The 16,987-nt window shown below is 35.7% G+C and overlaps 1 protein-coding gene across 4 annotated transcripts in view; it reads left to right on the top strand.

The window, feature by feature from the left end:
* lrp1bb (low density lipoprotein receptor-related protein 1Bb) overlaps positions 1-16,987 on the top strand; it is a 285,213-nt gene that overhangs the window by 105,755 nt on the left and 162,471 nt on the right. For all 4 annotated transcript variants that reach the window (XR_009272793.1, XM_058786845.1, XM_058786847.1 and 1 more), the window contains one exon: positions 7,291-7,428. Coding sequence is in view for 3 of the 4 variants with exons in the window: in XM_058786845.1 (XP_058642828.1) it covers positions 7,291-7,428 (138 nt within the window). In the remaining variant the exon portion in view is untranslated. The remainder of the gene's footprint in view (positions 1-7,290; positions 7,429-16,987) is intronic.

Genomic DNA, 16,987 nt, shown 5'->3' with positions numbered 1-16,987 from the left:
TCTTGAATCCATGGAAAGAAGTAGAAACACTTAAATAACACACATAAATATTAGGAATGATTTACTTGTTTCACTTGTTGAACAGAATCTGTTGCAGGAATGACTCAAAGTCTGTTCACATCTCTGTGGTTAGATCAGTGTGCACAATAATGTGTCTTTGACCTTCATTATGTATGTTTTGATTATACTGTGTTGTAAATAAAATACAAATAATTTAAAAAACCCTTTTTTTCAGTCTCCTCACATTCTCTCTTACCTGCCTCACAGTCACAGTCACACTGATGGGCCATTAGGGGCCATTAGGAGGGCCCTTTGTCTCTCAGGTGAGACTCACTTAATATTCATGGCCATTGCCACTCCCTCGCATATAGACCCTCGACCACAAAACATGTCTTGAAAATTTTAAATCAATATATTGTTTTCTGTGAATGAGTAAGCAGAATGATTTTCACATAATTTTGAAGTAAATATTCTAGCCTACAAGACTGATTACTCAAAAGTCTTGTTCAGGACTATTTAGTGTGGGTTTTAAGGCCTTATTTCAGCTACATTTTTTTTCCCAAAACTTACTAACCACGCATAATATTTTTTTTCTAAAAAATGCAAACATGTACATCCATCTTGGTCACATATTATTGTAGCACAGTTTGTGCTGAATACAAAAAAATTACATGTTGGTCAATAGTATGTTTTAAGTAGCTGAAATAAGCACAAATATCAGGGCATGTCAAAACATCTCAAGGGCCCCAAAATGACCTCAGACCCCAGAGGGTTAATGCAGCCAATTCCAATTGTTGCTTGTTTGTGGAGAGTTTCTGCCTTTACTTTCCTCTTCAGCTGGTGAAATTCATGTTCAATTGGATTTAAATCTGGAGATTGACTTGGGCAATCTAAGACTTTCCATTTCTTTGCCCTGATAAATTCCTTGACTGAACTGGCAGGGTGTTTTGGGTCATTGTCCTGATGCAATATGAAGCACTTCCCAATGAATCTGGTTGCATTTTCTTGAATATTGGTAGGAAAGATGTTTTTGTACCCTTCCAAATTCAATCTGCTACTGTCATCATACATTAAGTCATCAGTAAAGTTGAGAGGGCCTGTTCCAGAGGCAGCCATGCATGCCCATGCCATGACACCACCTCCACCATGCTTTACAGATGAGGCTGTATGCTTGGGATCATTGCAGTTCCTTTTTCTCCACATTTTGCTTTCCCATCACTTGATAAAGGTTCATCTTTGTCTCATCGGTCCATAAACACAGTTCCAAAACTCTTCTGGCTCACCTTTGTGCTTTTTTGCAAACTCTAATCTTGCCTTTCTATTTTTGGAGCTGGTCAGAGGTTTGTATCTTGCTGTGTAGCCTCTGTTATTCTGTGTCAAAGTCTCCTGATGACAGTAGATTGTCAAAGCATCACCCCAGCTTTCTGGAAGTTGTTGGTGATTTTACAGACACGTCTTTTAGGATTTATTTTCACAGCTTTTATGATTTGTCTGTCATCAGCTACTGTTGTTTTCTCAGCCGATCAGGTAGTTGTTGGTTGCTGGTGTCACTGGTGGTTTCCAAACTCTTGATTTCTTCATGCCTCATATAAATGCAGGATTCACTTTTGAAATAGCTTGTTTGCAATCAGGGTTAGTTGCTTAGCCTGTATCCATCGCCTCGGTGGCAGGCAAGTATTTCAATTTAGTTGAAAAATTGCTCCTCTTCATAACATAAGGATCAATTCCAACATATGTTGTGATTTTCTGTTTATACCTTTCTCTTGTAATAGGGTCTAAACCAGTACAGTACGGACTTTCCTCCATTTCATCCATTCTGCTTTTCATTTCCTGCCCTCCATCTGAATTTTGAGCGTCATCAGAATCACGTAATTGCAAACAAGCTCTTTGCTCAACAGTCATTGCGCACCACCTACATGAGTACTACATGAAGTGTGTCTAAAATAAACAGTGAAAAAGAGTTGAGGGTCAGAGTGTGTAATAAAGGCAGCTAAATATATAGTATGTGACACATACAATACCATCATCTACAATTTCTTGCCAGGCAAAAAAAGGCTTTTATTGTGCTCTGTTTCTTTTCATAGCTGTAAAGGTGACCAGCAAGTTTGATTTTCTCATTTTCATTCAAGCTTTGAGGAGATATATGTTCTTTTAAATCACTTTAAAGTGTTGCAACAAAAATATTAGCCTTATTTGCATATATATGAACAGTGCATCTAGGGGCTTGTGCTTTTGTGCTGTATGATGATTAAATAACCATACTGAGGCCTCAAACTATGAGAACCCCATATGGAGGCCCATATGATATCTCTCTTGTGAAAAATAGACAGCACATAAACCGTGGATGGAGCCATAGGGTTGTCTTTGAGGAATAACCATTGTAGAGTTGTCTTTTGGCTTGTGTTTTTATTGGACCTGAGGCTTTTCTTTGGTTCTGAGAGATATTGGTGAAAGTGGAGCTCAAAAGGCATGCCCAGGGACCTCATGTACTGCGAACAGTTTGCTTTCCTGTCCAAGGTCAGTTTTAAACTGGCTTTTCTTTCTCGAATGCCAGTGCACTGAACATTTCAAATGTCACTGACCTAAAGCAAGGGAGGAAAAATAAATACCGTGTCTGAGTGACTCTGTGTGTAGGAGAGAAAAAAGTAATTTCAGAAATGAGGATAGAGGAAAACACTCTTACCGTAAACAAGAAATTACTTTAGGAGCGTTTAATGTGGGAGTTTAAGATACAATGTCAGCAATACATAGGATTTACATTCAGAATAAGGGATAGTCGGTATTTGCTGTATTAGGTAAGATGTATCACTCTTAATCTATTAATTTGTCCACCATTTAAATTGACTGCCCATTTAACATCCACTGTTGCTATACAGAAATGCATGGGTTAAAATAGGGTTATTTCAATGTTTTCAGATATTATTTTTTCTAATTTTTTTAATTGTATTTTTTATTGTTTTATTTTTTTCTTTGGACGTAAATTACTATTATTTTCAGGTGTACTAATCATATTAGTTTTTTCTGTGATTTCAAAATTGCCATTGAGAATGAAATTTTACAGGTTTTGGAATTGACTACTGAAATGTTGGCATTATGTCAACCCTTGAGCTTGCCATGAAATTTTTAAAATCATTTTCCTCAAAGAATTCATTATTTTAGATTCCTTGATTAAAGAGGCAGAATGGATGATTTCATATGAAAGCCTTTCGTTACACATTAAGTAGATGGATTAGCAACTCCCAGCTGATCTCTCTTCTTTCACATTGAGAAAAGTGGGTAAATATCACCATGGTTTTTAATTAAAAGCAATATGTGAAGGAAAGGGGAATGGTTTATTTTGGCAGTGGACTATCTTTAAAGTGACACTACAGCCATTCCAGCAAGTTAATGAAAAGGACGAAATGCTGTTCACTTGTGGAGGCCCTACTTTGTATGGAGCAGGAGTACAGTCTCCATCTGTATGCTTATTGTTCAGCCCAAATCATTTGATTTCCTGAGACTCCTGGTTTCTTTGGGCAACTAATTGAGGCTCGTATTTACATTTTCATCCTGAAGGCCTTTTACTGCCAGAGCCAGACAGCTGGCATAGCAGAAGACCTTGAACTGTAATGAATTCTAGTGAGATAATGTGTGCATTTGTAAGAGAACTTAAAATGCTTTTATATATATATAGGAAAAGGTATCAGTGCAATTACACCAATTTTAGACTAGCTCCTCTTTACCACCAGAGGTTGAATAGCAATTTAGAACTTCAGCCTTCTTCAGCCTTACTTTATAATGCATTATACAGTATGCATAGACCTGAAATGGAGTTAGCTATTTGTTTTATTTGTTTCGTAGAGTGAAACCTGTAACAAATCTCATGCCAATTAAACAAATAGCTGGGGAAAAGTGCACTAGTTTGAACTAGACATACAGAACATTGGGCTATGCACACTTTTTAAAGTAATACTTCACCCAAACATGAAAATTTACATACTCCCCTTCAAACCATCAAGATGTGGATGAGTCTTCATAAGAACAGATTTGGAGAAATTTAGCATTACATTACTTGCTCTTCAATGGATCTTCTGCAGTGAATGGGTGCTATCAGAATGGGAGTTCAAACTGCTGATAAAAGCATCACAGTAATCCACAAGTTCATTAGTTCATCAACTGACATAAAACGCTCCATATTTCTAATAAATTCATCAAGATGTTTTTAACTTCAAACAGTTGCTTCTGGCTAAAATACAAGTCTTCTATCCATAATATTGATTTCTCCAGTGAAACAGTTGTCTTGAGTGAATCAGGTGAGAAATATGCACAGATCCAACACTGTTATAAAAACAGCTCTAAACAGTGAAACCTGTTCTAAACAAATATGTTGGTGGATTTTGATGAGAGGACAAGAGGAGATGGACTTTTTCACTGGACGATGAGTTATTCTGAATTATGGACTGGTGTTTTGGCTCAAAGGGATGGTTTAAAGTTAATGCTGGATTTGTTTCTTAAAAACACAAAGCTTTTCACGTTACAAGACATGTAAGTTAAAATGCCAAAGGCATAATTGTACACAACATATTCACTATCCAAACATATCCAAATTCTAATGCTGTTTTTGTTTTTTGTTTTTTGACAGTTCTCCTACATGCTAGCTAGTACGATAAGCATGTGTTATCCGCCTCCACTTTCATGAGTTTTCTCATGATAGAGGATGTTTCACCATGAGTGCTATCTGACTTCTAATTCGGTACAGGGTGAAGAGAAATAATTTCCTATCATCCCTCAACTGCACAGACGCCATCTGTGTTATCCAGCACGGTGCATCTGAAACTCCTGAATATTCATCTCTCCCTCTCATCTGATTAGATTAGTCTCCAATCAGTTTGTGAGTGGAATGATTCTGTATTTGACAATGCAGTTTTATTAGGATAATCACAGTTTGTCACAGCCCCTCACTCCACTGCGTTAACAGAGCAATGCATGTGACATGGGCCCCTCGATTGTTTTGCTGCTGTATTTACTCATGAATAATGGAAAAGCGCCTCATGAATGCATAATTAGAGAGATGTTTGCCAGTATATCTGTACAGTTTTAATTGAAAATTAGCATGGCTATTAATCAACATATTTGGGCCCCAAAATCCCACTGACACTGTTAAATCTGCTGAGTTGAGTGTATGACCAAGGATTGAAACAAATGACGTTTTAATTGAAAAGCCTGTCCTGTATCTTCTCCTCCAGCTCTCTGAAGAAAAGCCACGAGGTTGTGAGGTTGATTAGCCTGCCTTTTGTACTCACGTTTGAAATATGAGTATGCGAAGTTGAGGTCACTTACATTTGACTTTCCCTAATTTAGAATATCCTTGGGGCTCGGAAAGAGGTGGTCTATAGAAAAAAAAAAAGTTTCGGCACATTTCCATGTCCAAGTAAAAGGAAAACGTCTGCGAGACAAATAGATTCTTTCGTGAAATGTGAAAAGCATAAATGTGCATCGGAGGATAAATCATAAGCTTGTTATACGTTAAGGGATGACAATCCCCCATTAAACGACCCCCTTAATTACAGCGTCATTTTATCTTATGAAGTCTAAATGAAAGCTGATGAATAACCTCGACTCTTCCGGAGGATGTTTTCAGTGGTGTAGGATCAGAGCTCGGAGGAAACTGGGACTCCGGAGATTTGTAAGAGGTCCTGTCACACGAGCTATAAATCTCATGCTAAGTGGCTGTGTTGCAGTTATGGTAATTGATACCAATGTAGTTAAGGTGCAATGTGACATATTCACAGTGTGCGAGATGGAAGTCGATGTTTCACTTAGACGTGTTTTATGTGTTCTTGTGGCTGCTCAAGCAGATGAGGGTCACCTATGTGCCTCATGAATCTTTAAACAGCTGCTTGGTGCAGCCGTGTCAATAGATATCTCTGAGGCTTTGGCTCCATCTCTCTCTTTCGTTCTCTCTTTCTCGTGCTCTCTTTCTCTCACACACAGAGTGATTCAGAATAGCTTAGTAGCGTAGCCTACATGCGAACGTCTGTTTACTGTACAGAGTAATGCCTTCAAGTAAACACATTTGCATTTGTGGCTGAGTTTACAGACTGTTGATGTATTTTTTTTTAATGGAGAAAAGGGCTATTTACAGCAATGCTATCATTTATTGTATGCAACCTGTTTTAGTGAGCTTCATTATTTATCTGGAGTGCTATCTTTGTAAATGTCTGAATAATGTTGTTTCTGGAGAGTTTTTACATGCTTATGGCTACATATTGTTTCTAATTATTGTGTAATATTTGATTATTTAATTTTATAAATGTTAAATTCATTTTTTTTTTTTCGTTTTTCATTTTATGGTTTTCTATTCAGAACCTATAGTTTATAGAAAGTATAAGGCTCTGCAAACCTATTGCATTGTGTGTGTGTGTGTGTGTGTGTGTGCACTGCATATAAAAAACAGTAGTATTGTGAAACATTACAATTTACAATAGCTGTTTTCTACTTTCATATATTTTACATTGTAATTTACTTCTGTGATGTCTTTACTTCAGTCTTCAGTATCACATTGATCCTTCAGAAGTCATTCTAATATGCTTATTTGGTGCTCAAGAAACATTTAATATTTTTATCATCAAAGTTGTGAACATTTTTGCTGCTTAATCATTTTTTTCAGGCTTCTTTGTTAATAGAAAGTTCAAGAGACATTCAAGAGAGATTTCAACATTTATTTGAAATAGAAATCTTTTGTAACATTACATTTACTGTCGCTTTTGATCAATTTAATCCGTCCTTGCAGATTCATAATAAGTAATTAGTAATTTCTATTTTGTTAGTATTTCTGCTTCTACTTAGTATTTCTGCAACCTCATTGCATTGCAGAACTTTACTTTTACAGTAAGAGATGTAATGGCTTTAAGATGTTAATTAAATTAGCATTCATTAGGATAGGAAAGAGGAAGGTTGAATTGTAAATGAGAAACCGGTAACCATTCTATTAGCATTTCTCTAAAGAACCACCGACAGGAAATGGTGCTGAAGGAAAGTTTTTGCCACAAAATGAAATCATTCTGAGTCTGGCGGTGCATTTTAAGCTGAATTCAATCAACTGGATTGTTTCCCATTTTCATTTGCATCCCTCAAAGCTTAGCAAATTAAAGCAAGTGACATTTGTCTGAACCACGTAGATTTACATAAAACTGTCTTAGCAGTTATTAAAGTAATTACTGACAATACAGTGAAACTGTGTGGATGATATGCTTTAGCTAAAATCACACCAGACGTGTATGCAAACCATCATTATTTTCTGTTCTTTAGGTAAGGTGGAGGTGATAGTCAGATGTCCTCTAAATCACATACAGTGCATCGGGACGAGAAAGTGCATTCACTTCAACAAGCTCTGCAACGGGGCGAAAGACTGTGAGGATGGTTTTGATGAAGGAGTCCACTGTCGAGGTGAGTACACTAGATTATAATGTCTTTGCTAGACAGATATTTATTTTGATCTGTCAATATCAGTAAGCTCATTGTTTGGACACAAACAGCCTTTCTATTGACAGCCTAATGCTGCATATCTTTACATAAATTGGTTTTATGCTAATGGAAGGCGAACAGGTGAATGACGCCGCAGGTGTGATGTTGGACACAATCAGCTCTTGTTCACAATCATCCAAGCCACAATAACAAGCAGGTGGAGCCACCTGGACTCTGTGATATGACAATACCGACTCAGCAGTTGGCATTGGGTGGATGCCCGTTAGTAGAGGCGGCACACGTCGGGCTGGCCAAGAGTGCGACCTTTGGTGAACTGGAAGTGTGTGGCACCCAGCTGGGCAGTGCCAGGAGCAGCTGATCCTGCCCTTTGATCCAGAGCCTGGCTGAAAACTGGCCAGTGACCCATATAAACAACACCAGATTATAATGTCAGGTGGATTGCAGGGGTTTCCTGTAGGGTTGAATCAACAACTTTTCTCTAGACTTGAGAGACTGGTGGAAGAATAATAATTACTTTTGTAAGAAATGAGACTTATGTACATGCTGTTAGGTTAGATTACAGAGTTGCATCCAAAAGTTTTGTTTCTTTGTTTTTTCTTGTTTCTTCTTTCTTTCTTTCTTTCTTTCTTTCTTTCTTTCTTTCTTTCTTTCTTGCTTTCTTTCTTGCTTTCTTTCTTTCTGTCCACCATAGAAAAGGTAATTGTGACTTTTTTTATCTCACGATATATTACTTTTTTCTCAAAATTGTTATCTCACAATTCTGAAATTATATTATATTGTATTATAATTTCAAGAAAAAAAATCAGAATTGTGAAAAAAGTCACCGTTTCCTTTATTTTTATCCCATAGAAACAAGCTTTTATCATTTATTTATAGCAAATTAATTTAAAATTTACACTAGTCCCAAAAGTCAAGTTATTTTATTTTATTTTAATTTTTTTTTACATTTTATTTCTCATTTTATTTTATTGCAGAAACAAGCTTCCATAATTTATTTATAATAAATATTAACAATTTTAAAATTACCCTTCTCTCAAAAGACCAATAATTGTCTTTTCTTTTGTTTTGTTTTCTTTTCTTTTGAAATAATTAAGAACTATGCCAAGTTACTGCAACAAACAACTGAGCTAATTGTAAAACAAGCACATGTTTAAGATTAATTATTTCTGGGTTTTGGAGATTTTGTTAAAAAATTCTAAATATAATTATTTTCACTAGGAACTCTAACTTTTGGGTCCCACTTTAAATTGACTTCAAATGATATTTCCCCTCAAGCAGTGGAAAGCTGCCTGCTGTTTAGTATTTTCTACATTGGTCTCTAAACATGGCATTATTAGTTGTATTACCCTTCACCACCATCTAGTATTAGCTCATTCCTTGTGAGCCAAACCTCAGTTTTCAGGTTTATCTGCCCTAAAGGAAGGGCTGACCTCAAAACATCTTTCTCTGATAGAAGAACCAATCGCCTTCCAGCGCAAGGAAAGAGACCGGTCTAGTTCAGTGGGCAGAAAGATTAAGGTTTTGACTTGACGTATTGCAGATAAAGAGAGAGGTGCTCAGAGCCTGAAGTGATGTATCACAGAAAGTTATCCTTGGGTGTTAGGAAGCATTAAGAGACATTATGTTCATTGTTCTCCTCCTCCATTTGTTTGTTTTTAGATACAGCTAATTAAGCAACGAGTGCCTGGGGCAATAAATCCTTTTTTCATTCCACCCTTGCTCGGTTTGCAGACTTCTGGGTTGCCATTTACTTCACTGCAGTCCTAGCGCAAATGTTCCCTTACTCAAGCGTCTTCGTTCTGTTTAGTTTTTCACCTCTAAATTGATGTTTTTGCAGCTTGTGTGCAAGGAAAATTACATTAGCTTTTAAACCGCATGCAGATGTTAGTAATGATACGTAAGACAGATTTAGAGGTTGCACAGAAGTGGAAAGTCTGGATGTGTTTTTGTTGGCGATTTAACCGTCTACTGAGCTAAGCAACATAGTATACTTCATCAAAGGGGCTAATTGAATGAGTAAGCACTGGCCACTGAGGATTTCGGGCCAGGACATTCGACATGTGTTTCCAGCCATACACCTGCAGACGGGAGGAAATGAGGTCACCGCGGAGAAGTTGGAGCATGGCAGCTGGGTCTCCGCTGAAACTTTCCCTCCCCCTCTCGTAATGAATATACATAATGAATCCCAGGAGGGCATTACACAAAACTGTGCCCATATGGAAGACAAGGACAGCATTCTATTTCACCTTCACACACTTCGGCAATTCTTTAATTTAATGATTGTCCTTCATGGGAGTGGAGATTTTCAGAGATGGCTTTTTACTTTTCCACCACCTGGCTGCCTCTTTTTCACTGTGCAAAATCTCTCTCCTCTCAGCCAGCACTGGTACTTGACAGGTGGAGCTGAGAAGAGGGCACATTTGAATTTAGGAGCCATTCACTTAGGTGGAATTTTCAGAAGTTCCTTACAAGCTGTGAGCATACAAGTGGCCAGAAAATGTCTGTGGTGACAGCATTTGGTCATAGTTACAGGTGGTTATGTACATAAGGTCTTTAAAGGGGCTGTCAGAGACTTTTTTGACTGTTTAAGCTGCAACTCAACATTAAATATTATTATTATTATTATTATATGGATTATTTATAGATCTGCATGGACTAGTTAAGAGCTATGATTTTGAATTTTTATTTTATTTTATTTTATTTTTCCCCCAGATTTGATTGACCCTTGTGCTGTTCTGAAAATACTTCACCAAATTTGGCAAAAAAAAAACCTCTCATTATGCTGTATTATCACCAAATATTGGATTCAATCTTTTTATTTTTATTTTTTTATTTATTTATTTTTTTTGCCGTCTTGTTTTCTTTCAATAGGCACAGGTTTTATATTTCTTTTTGGAACTGAGTGGTCCTAGGCTTTCATGAGTAGATTTACATGCACGTTCTTAAACCAGCTGCTTAATAATCTGCATGGTCATGCAAACGTGTTAAACCACTTTACTTTATCAATGTAAGATCACAAATGGCTTAAGAATAAACCGATCGATGGATTTTTGTGCATTATCCTGATTTTTTTCCTGTATATGAACACTTTAACCTGCGTTCTGTCTGCTTATTGAAGTGTGCATGTGTGATATGTGACAGGAAAATGTCCTTACGCCTGATTTAGGTGCAACCAACCACAGCGAGTGATTTGCAGAGGAGGAAGAAATATATCGCAAACCTTTTTTGACCCAAGAAATTACAAATGTTTTCTTATTTCATGCAGCTATAGGACAAGGGCTACAGTTTTAAAAACTAGTAATGACAATGTTTTTTTTTTTTTTGGCTAGAGAATGTTTTCAAACTGGTTATGTTAGAAGCACGCTAATATCAGAACAGATTTCATTTGCATTGTCTTTATGCTGAAATGCAATAACAAATTAACACCCTTAGGTAATTTCATCGATTATGTTCTTGTATTAAGTTCAGTCATTAAAAAGCAGCACATGATTCCTTTTCTCAAAAGCAATTACATACCAATTAGAGTAATTACAGAAGTAGAAAATAAAAAAGAAGAAAGCTTAAAGTCTCTTTCAGTACAAAGGAAGTCTCTTCACAGCCCTGAAATGTGAATACAGAAATAATTCTCCATATGTGATGCACATTAAATCTGCCTGCTTACTGTTGTACAGTTTTGATCCACTGAGATGCTACTCTCCCGTTTAAAGCAGGAACAAATCTATCTATCTATGCTTAAATACATGCAAAGCAATTAAGCAAAATTCAACGTTTGTTTGTTTATTGCTAGTTTAATTTGATAATATTTAGATATACAGAACCATTGAAAAGTTTGGGGTCAGCAACATTTTAAAATTGTTTTTGAAAGTCTTATGCTCCACAAAGTGTGCCTTTATTTAAGAATACAGTAAGATTATGAATTATTAGTACAGTTTTAAAATAACTGCACTATACAGGGCTCCAGACAAAAAATTTAGTAAGGAGCCATTGGCTCCTATAAGAAAAAACTTAGGCGCCAAATTATTTTTTAGGTGCCACAGAATAAACACGTTTTATTTTATTTGTTTTTTAACATTTTGACATTTCAATCAGTCAGTCATGTGTTTGTCTACTCTTTTCTTGACTTTATCAGCATTTTAATCCATCTTGTGATGACCTGGGAACTAAGGTTCACTTAAAGTGGGAACTAAACATCTCATTATGCTGTATTATCACCAAATATTGGATTCAATCTTTTATTTTTATTTTTTATTTATTTATTTTTTTGCCGTCTTGTTTTCTTTCAATAGGCACAGGTTTTATATTTCTTTTTGGAACTGAGTGGTCCTAGGCTTTCATGAGTAGATTTACATGCACGTTCTTAAACCAGCTGCTTAATAATCTGCATGGTCATGCAAACGTGTTAAACCACTTTACTTTATCAATGTAAGATCACAAATGGCTTAAGAATAAACCGATCGATGGATTTTTGTGCATTATCCTGATTTTTTCCTGTATATGAACACTTTAACCTGCGTTCTGTCTGCTTATTGAAGTGTGCATGTGTGATATGTGACAGGAAAATGTCCTTACGCCTGATTTAGGTGCAACCAACCACAGCGAGTGATTTGCAGAGGAGGAAGAAATATATCGCAAACCTTTTTTGACCCAAGAAATTACAAATGTTTTCTTATTTCATGCAGCTATAGGACAAGGGCTACAGTTTTAAAAACTAGTAATGACAATGTTTTTTTGTTTTTTTTGGCTAGAGAATGTTTTCAAACTGGTTATGTTAGAAGCACGCTAATATCAGAACAGATTTCATTTGCATTGTCTTTATGCTGAAATGCAATAACAAATTAACACCCTTAGGTAATTTCATCGATTATGTTCTTGTATTAAGTTCAGTCATTAAAAGCAGCACATGATTCCTTTTCTCAAAAGCAATTACATACCAATTAGAGTAATTACAGAAGTAGAAAATAAAAAAGAAGAAAGCTTAAAGTCTCTTTCAGTACAAAGGAAGTCTCTTCACAGCCCTGAAATGTGAATACAGAAATAATTCTCCATATGTGATGCACATTAAATCTGCCTGCTTACTGTTGTACAGTTTTGATCCACTGAGATGCTACTCTCCCGTTTAAAGCAGGAACAAATCTATCTATCTATGCTTAAATACATGCAAAGCAATTAAGCAAAATTCAACGTTTGTTTGTTTATTGCTAGTTTAATTTGATAATATTTAGATATACAGAACCATTGAAAAGTTTGGGGTCAGCAACATTTTAAAATTGTTTTTGAAAGTCTTATGCTCCACAAAGTGTGCCTTTATTTAAGAATACAGTAAGATTATGAATTATTAGTACAGTTTAAAATAACTGCACTATACAGGGCTCCAGACAAAAAAATTTAGTAAGGAGCCATTGGCTCCTATAAGAAAAAACTTAGGCGCCAAATTATTTTTTTAGGTGCCACAGAATAAACACGTTTTATTTATTTGTTTTTTTAACATTTTGACATTTCAATCAGTCAGTCATGTGTTTGTCTACTCTTTTCTTGACTTTATCAGCATTTTAATCCATCTTGTGATGACCTGGGAACTAAGGTTCACTTAAAGTGGGAACTAAACATCTTTTCCAACTTGAAATATACAGTTACAAAGAATTGTTTATTACACAGAATCTGTACCAATATCATGGACCATAAGAACTTTTAAGTAATTGCAATTTAATAAATTTAAGTTGGTCCTACTTAAAATAAAAAGTGAACAACACATTTTCAAACTGTTATTTGTCAGTGTAACTCAGAATTGTCAAGTTCACTTAATGTATTTCTTTAATTATGCATTAAGTTGGCGCTTTAGGAGCAAATATAGCGGCTTCTCCGAGATTCTCCGGAGGTTGAGCCAGCTCCAAATGGGCGGGACTTGTTAATATTCCCTACACCAAACTCATATTTATTCAGTGACATCATTGCCTTTTGAAGTTTAATCCAGCTGTATCGCGGTTCTTGTCTTTCCATCCCCAACTGAAAGACCTCTTGAAATTATAATTAAGACTTTTCTTATACCATTTAACATATTTAAAACTTTTATGGCCATAAATTTTATACAAATAAATTGAGAGGTTTTTAAGGACCCACAGTATTTAAGTTAGCCCGCTGGGCAGGGCAGTGATACATTTTGGTAGCCCAACTGGAAAACGCAATAACCCCGCAATTTTGCAAGCCCTGGGTTTCCTCAATTTAAAAAAAAAAAAGTCAACTGATCGCTTTTTACAGTGTTAGTTTGGGCTCCTAAAGAGCGAATAAATATAGCAAAATGCTCCTCTTTATAATTATTTTTCTAGCTGACTGATGAGCTTATGGATGGCCAGTGGTTAGGTGTTGTTACGTGGCATTGTTTACAAGCTTTACAAGATTTCCACAGTTTGACACAGAATGAGCGTTATGAGACATTTCAATAAGTGTAGGCTCTCTTATAAAATAGCCTACCTTTTGATATTAATTCACATTCATTTCATACTATAATAGAGAAATATATAAAGGGTTCACTTGCTGCTTCAACTGAGGCACTAAAGTGATTGCGCCTGCCGCATTAAAGAGCTCCAAAACCGTATTTATTTTAAGAATTTTGTTATGAATTTGGCAGAATGTTAAAGCTGATACTTTGTTTATTGAAAAGTAACAAAGCTTATTGTGATTACTGGACGGTAAGTGTGCTGCAAACAGGCTAATATGAAGTTCACGCATTTACAGAACTCAGCATATAGACTAAAGATTTTGATAACAAGAAGCCATATTAGTAATGATTATAAACGAGAATTGTTAACAATATTGCCAATATCCACACAGCTGACAGCTTTACCTGTTGAAGTTTGTTCAAGTTGTGCATGAAATAGACACTGCTTTTCTGCACTTTCACTTTGCACGTCTCCGTCATTTTGATCTCTCGCGCTGCACAACTGAGCTGCGTTTAGCAGGCATTTCGGCAGAGATGAGGACTGTTTGAAACTCTTTTTCCATTAAAACTTTGATGTGCATCGTCTCAGTTTAGTACGTGGACATAAAAGATGTGATCGCAAAACAATCAGGAAAAAAAATCAAGTCATAACACAGTTGCCATTGGCGACCTCAGCAAAAACTTAACTCGCAAATTAATATTTTTGGTCGCAAATGCGACTGTTTTAGTCGCAGTTTGGAGCCCTGCTATATATACAGTATGTGTGTGTGTGACCCTGGAGCACAGAATTAGTCTTAAGTCGCTGGGGTATATTTGTAGCAATAGCCAACAATACATTGTATAGGTCAAAATTATCGATTTTTCTTTTATGCCAAAAATCATTTGGATATTAAGTAAAGATCATGTTCCATGTAGATATTTTGTAAATTTCCTAATGTAAATATAATTATTGATTAGTAATATGCATTGCTAAAGACTTAATTTGGACAACTTTAAAGCTGATTTTCTCAATATTTAGATTTTTTTGCACCCTCAGATTCCAGATTTTCAAATAGTTGTAACGCGGCCAAATATTTCCCGATGCTAACAAACCATATATCAATGGAAAGCTTATTTATTCCGCATTCAGATGATGTATAAATCTCAGTTTTGTTTTTTTTTTAAACTGACCATTATGACTGGTTTTGTGGTATATGGTCATATATCTTGTGTATATATATGTATACATATATATTCCTGTGAAGATGGTGGAAACAGTGATACATTTTTTTGTAAGTTTATTTGATGATAAAGAAAGTTCATAAGAACATCATTCATTTGAAATGAAATAAAATCTAAATTATAAAAAAATTATAATAATTATTATTATTATTATTAATCTTGCCTCAAACTTCAAACTTTAGAACAGTATGTATGGTATAAATTCTATTTATTGCCATGTGTATTAATGCTACCCTACAAAGACAATTTTGTTAATCAATTCTATTATTCAACAAAAACGTGGCTGAAAGTAAATGAATCAATGTGCACATCAGCAGGCATTAACTTGTCGTAAGTGAAACAAGCATTTGCATAGTTGTATAAATTGGGGATGCCTTTGTTAATAGATAACGCTGCTTTTGCGAAGTAATGAAAAACCATGTCACAGATGTACCTTCCCTCCCTCGCTTTGCCTCTCAACAGCATTCAATTATTTCACTTGATTAACTTTTAATTTCCAACAATTCATATAAACAAACAAACAGTATCCCCCAGGGTCAGGACGGCAGGGGTAACAACGGTGCAAATGTAAATATCCACAAATGCAGTGCAAGCCATTTCCTGTTTTCTCTTCAGTTTAAAGAAAAGTGGAGTGCACTCACCTACACATAAGCTATTAGCATATTTATTGAATTTGTTTTGTATAATGATATGGAATATCATCCAGAACGTATTAAGCATTCCCCTCGCTAGCTGCTGGTCATTTTCAGATGACACCGATGATGTTCAGTGATGCCGTTCAGTTTGTGGCCGTTCACTGTTGTTTGAAGATGGCTCATATTGTTAGTCTCAGTGGGTCATGCACCTTTCATTATCAGGCTACCATAAATGTGAAAGTCAAGTACCTCATTTGGATAGTATAATGACAGGGTTGCGCTCAATGTGCAGTTGACTATGCCTCCTTCGGGGATAGTCCTAAACTGTAATGTGGGATCAAATTTGTGCAATAACAAGCAATCACCGTTACCTTTTTGACCCGTTTGAGTTCATAAAGGCTAAGTCTAGAGGATTAACCCGGGAACCAATACTTCTTAATCCAGGATCCTACGGTCGTTTTTAGTCTGATTATTTTCACTAATAGGATTATCTAGAGGAGAAGGAACAGTCGTGTTGGTAATAATCGCGGCATAGCTGGCTTATGGTTTTTATGTATGACTTTTGTGGTGTTTTAAACTAAAGGTTTGTGTGATATCCCATGATTCAACTGAAATCCAGTACACATGCCAACACTGAAGAAAATAAAAGATGTAGAAACGATTTTCACTCAGAAATTGGTAATTGCAAATTTCAAGGAAATAAGTAGCACATTAAAATAGACATGAAATGTTGAAGTACGAAAACTAAAATAGTATTTTCTTGAAAAAAAAAAGCACTCCAACAATCTTTGTTTTATTTACAACTTTTTAACAGTAAATGCTTGCGCCTTTAGCAAGTTAAACTCAGCTGTGACTGACTTAAAGCTTGGCTTCTTCACTGCTATTTTTGACTTCTTAAAATGCCAGTCTTTTTGCATCAGTGTTTGATGTGCTTCCCTGTTTATATTGTATCATCTGAATCATCTGTCAAATCATTACCTTTTGTAATGTTTTGAAATAACCCAATACAATCTGGTGATATCAAATCCAATTACAGAGTTATTCTTTCTTTGCTGGAAGGGAGGTTTAAAAATGTATTGAGATGCTAAATGATTTACACTGATGCTTTTGTCTTGCATATTAATGTGAATTTCCATCACATGATTGAATACAGAAGATATTTCATAATGCTTATTGCATCAGGGATTGACATTTAAGCATCAGCGCGAGAATATTCACAACTTGTACG

Source organism: Onychostoma macrolepis, chromosome 09 (genome assembly GCF_012432095.1).
Source record: "Onychostoma macrolepis isolate SWU-2019 chromosome 09, ASM1243209v1, whole genome shotgun sequence".
Lineage (NCBI taxonomy): Eukaryota > Metazoa > Chordata > Actinopteri > Cypriniformes > Cyprinidae > Onychostoma > Onychostoma macrolepis.
Note: the sequence above shows the minus strand (reverse complement) of the source record. Positions and strands in the feature narration are given on the sequence as shown.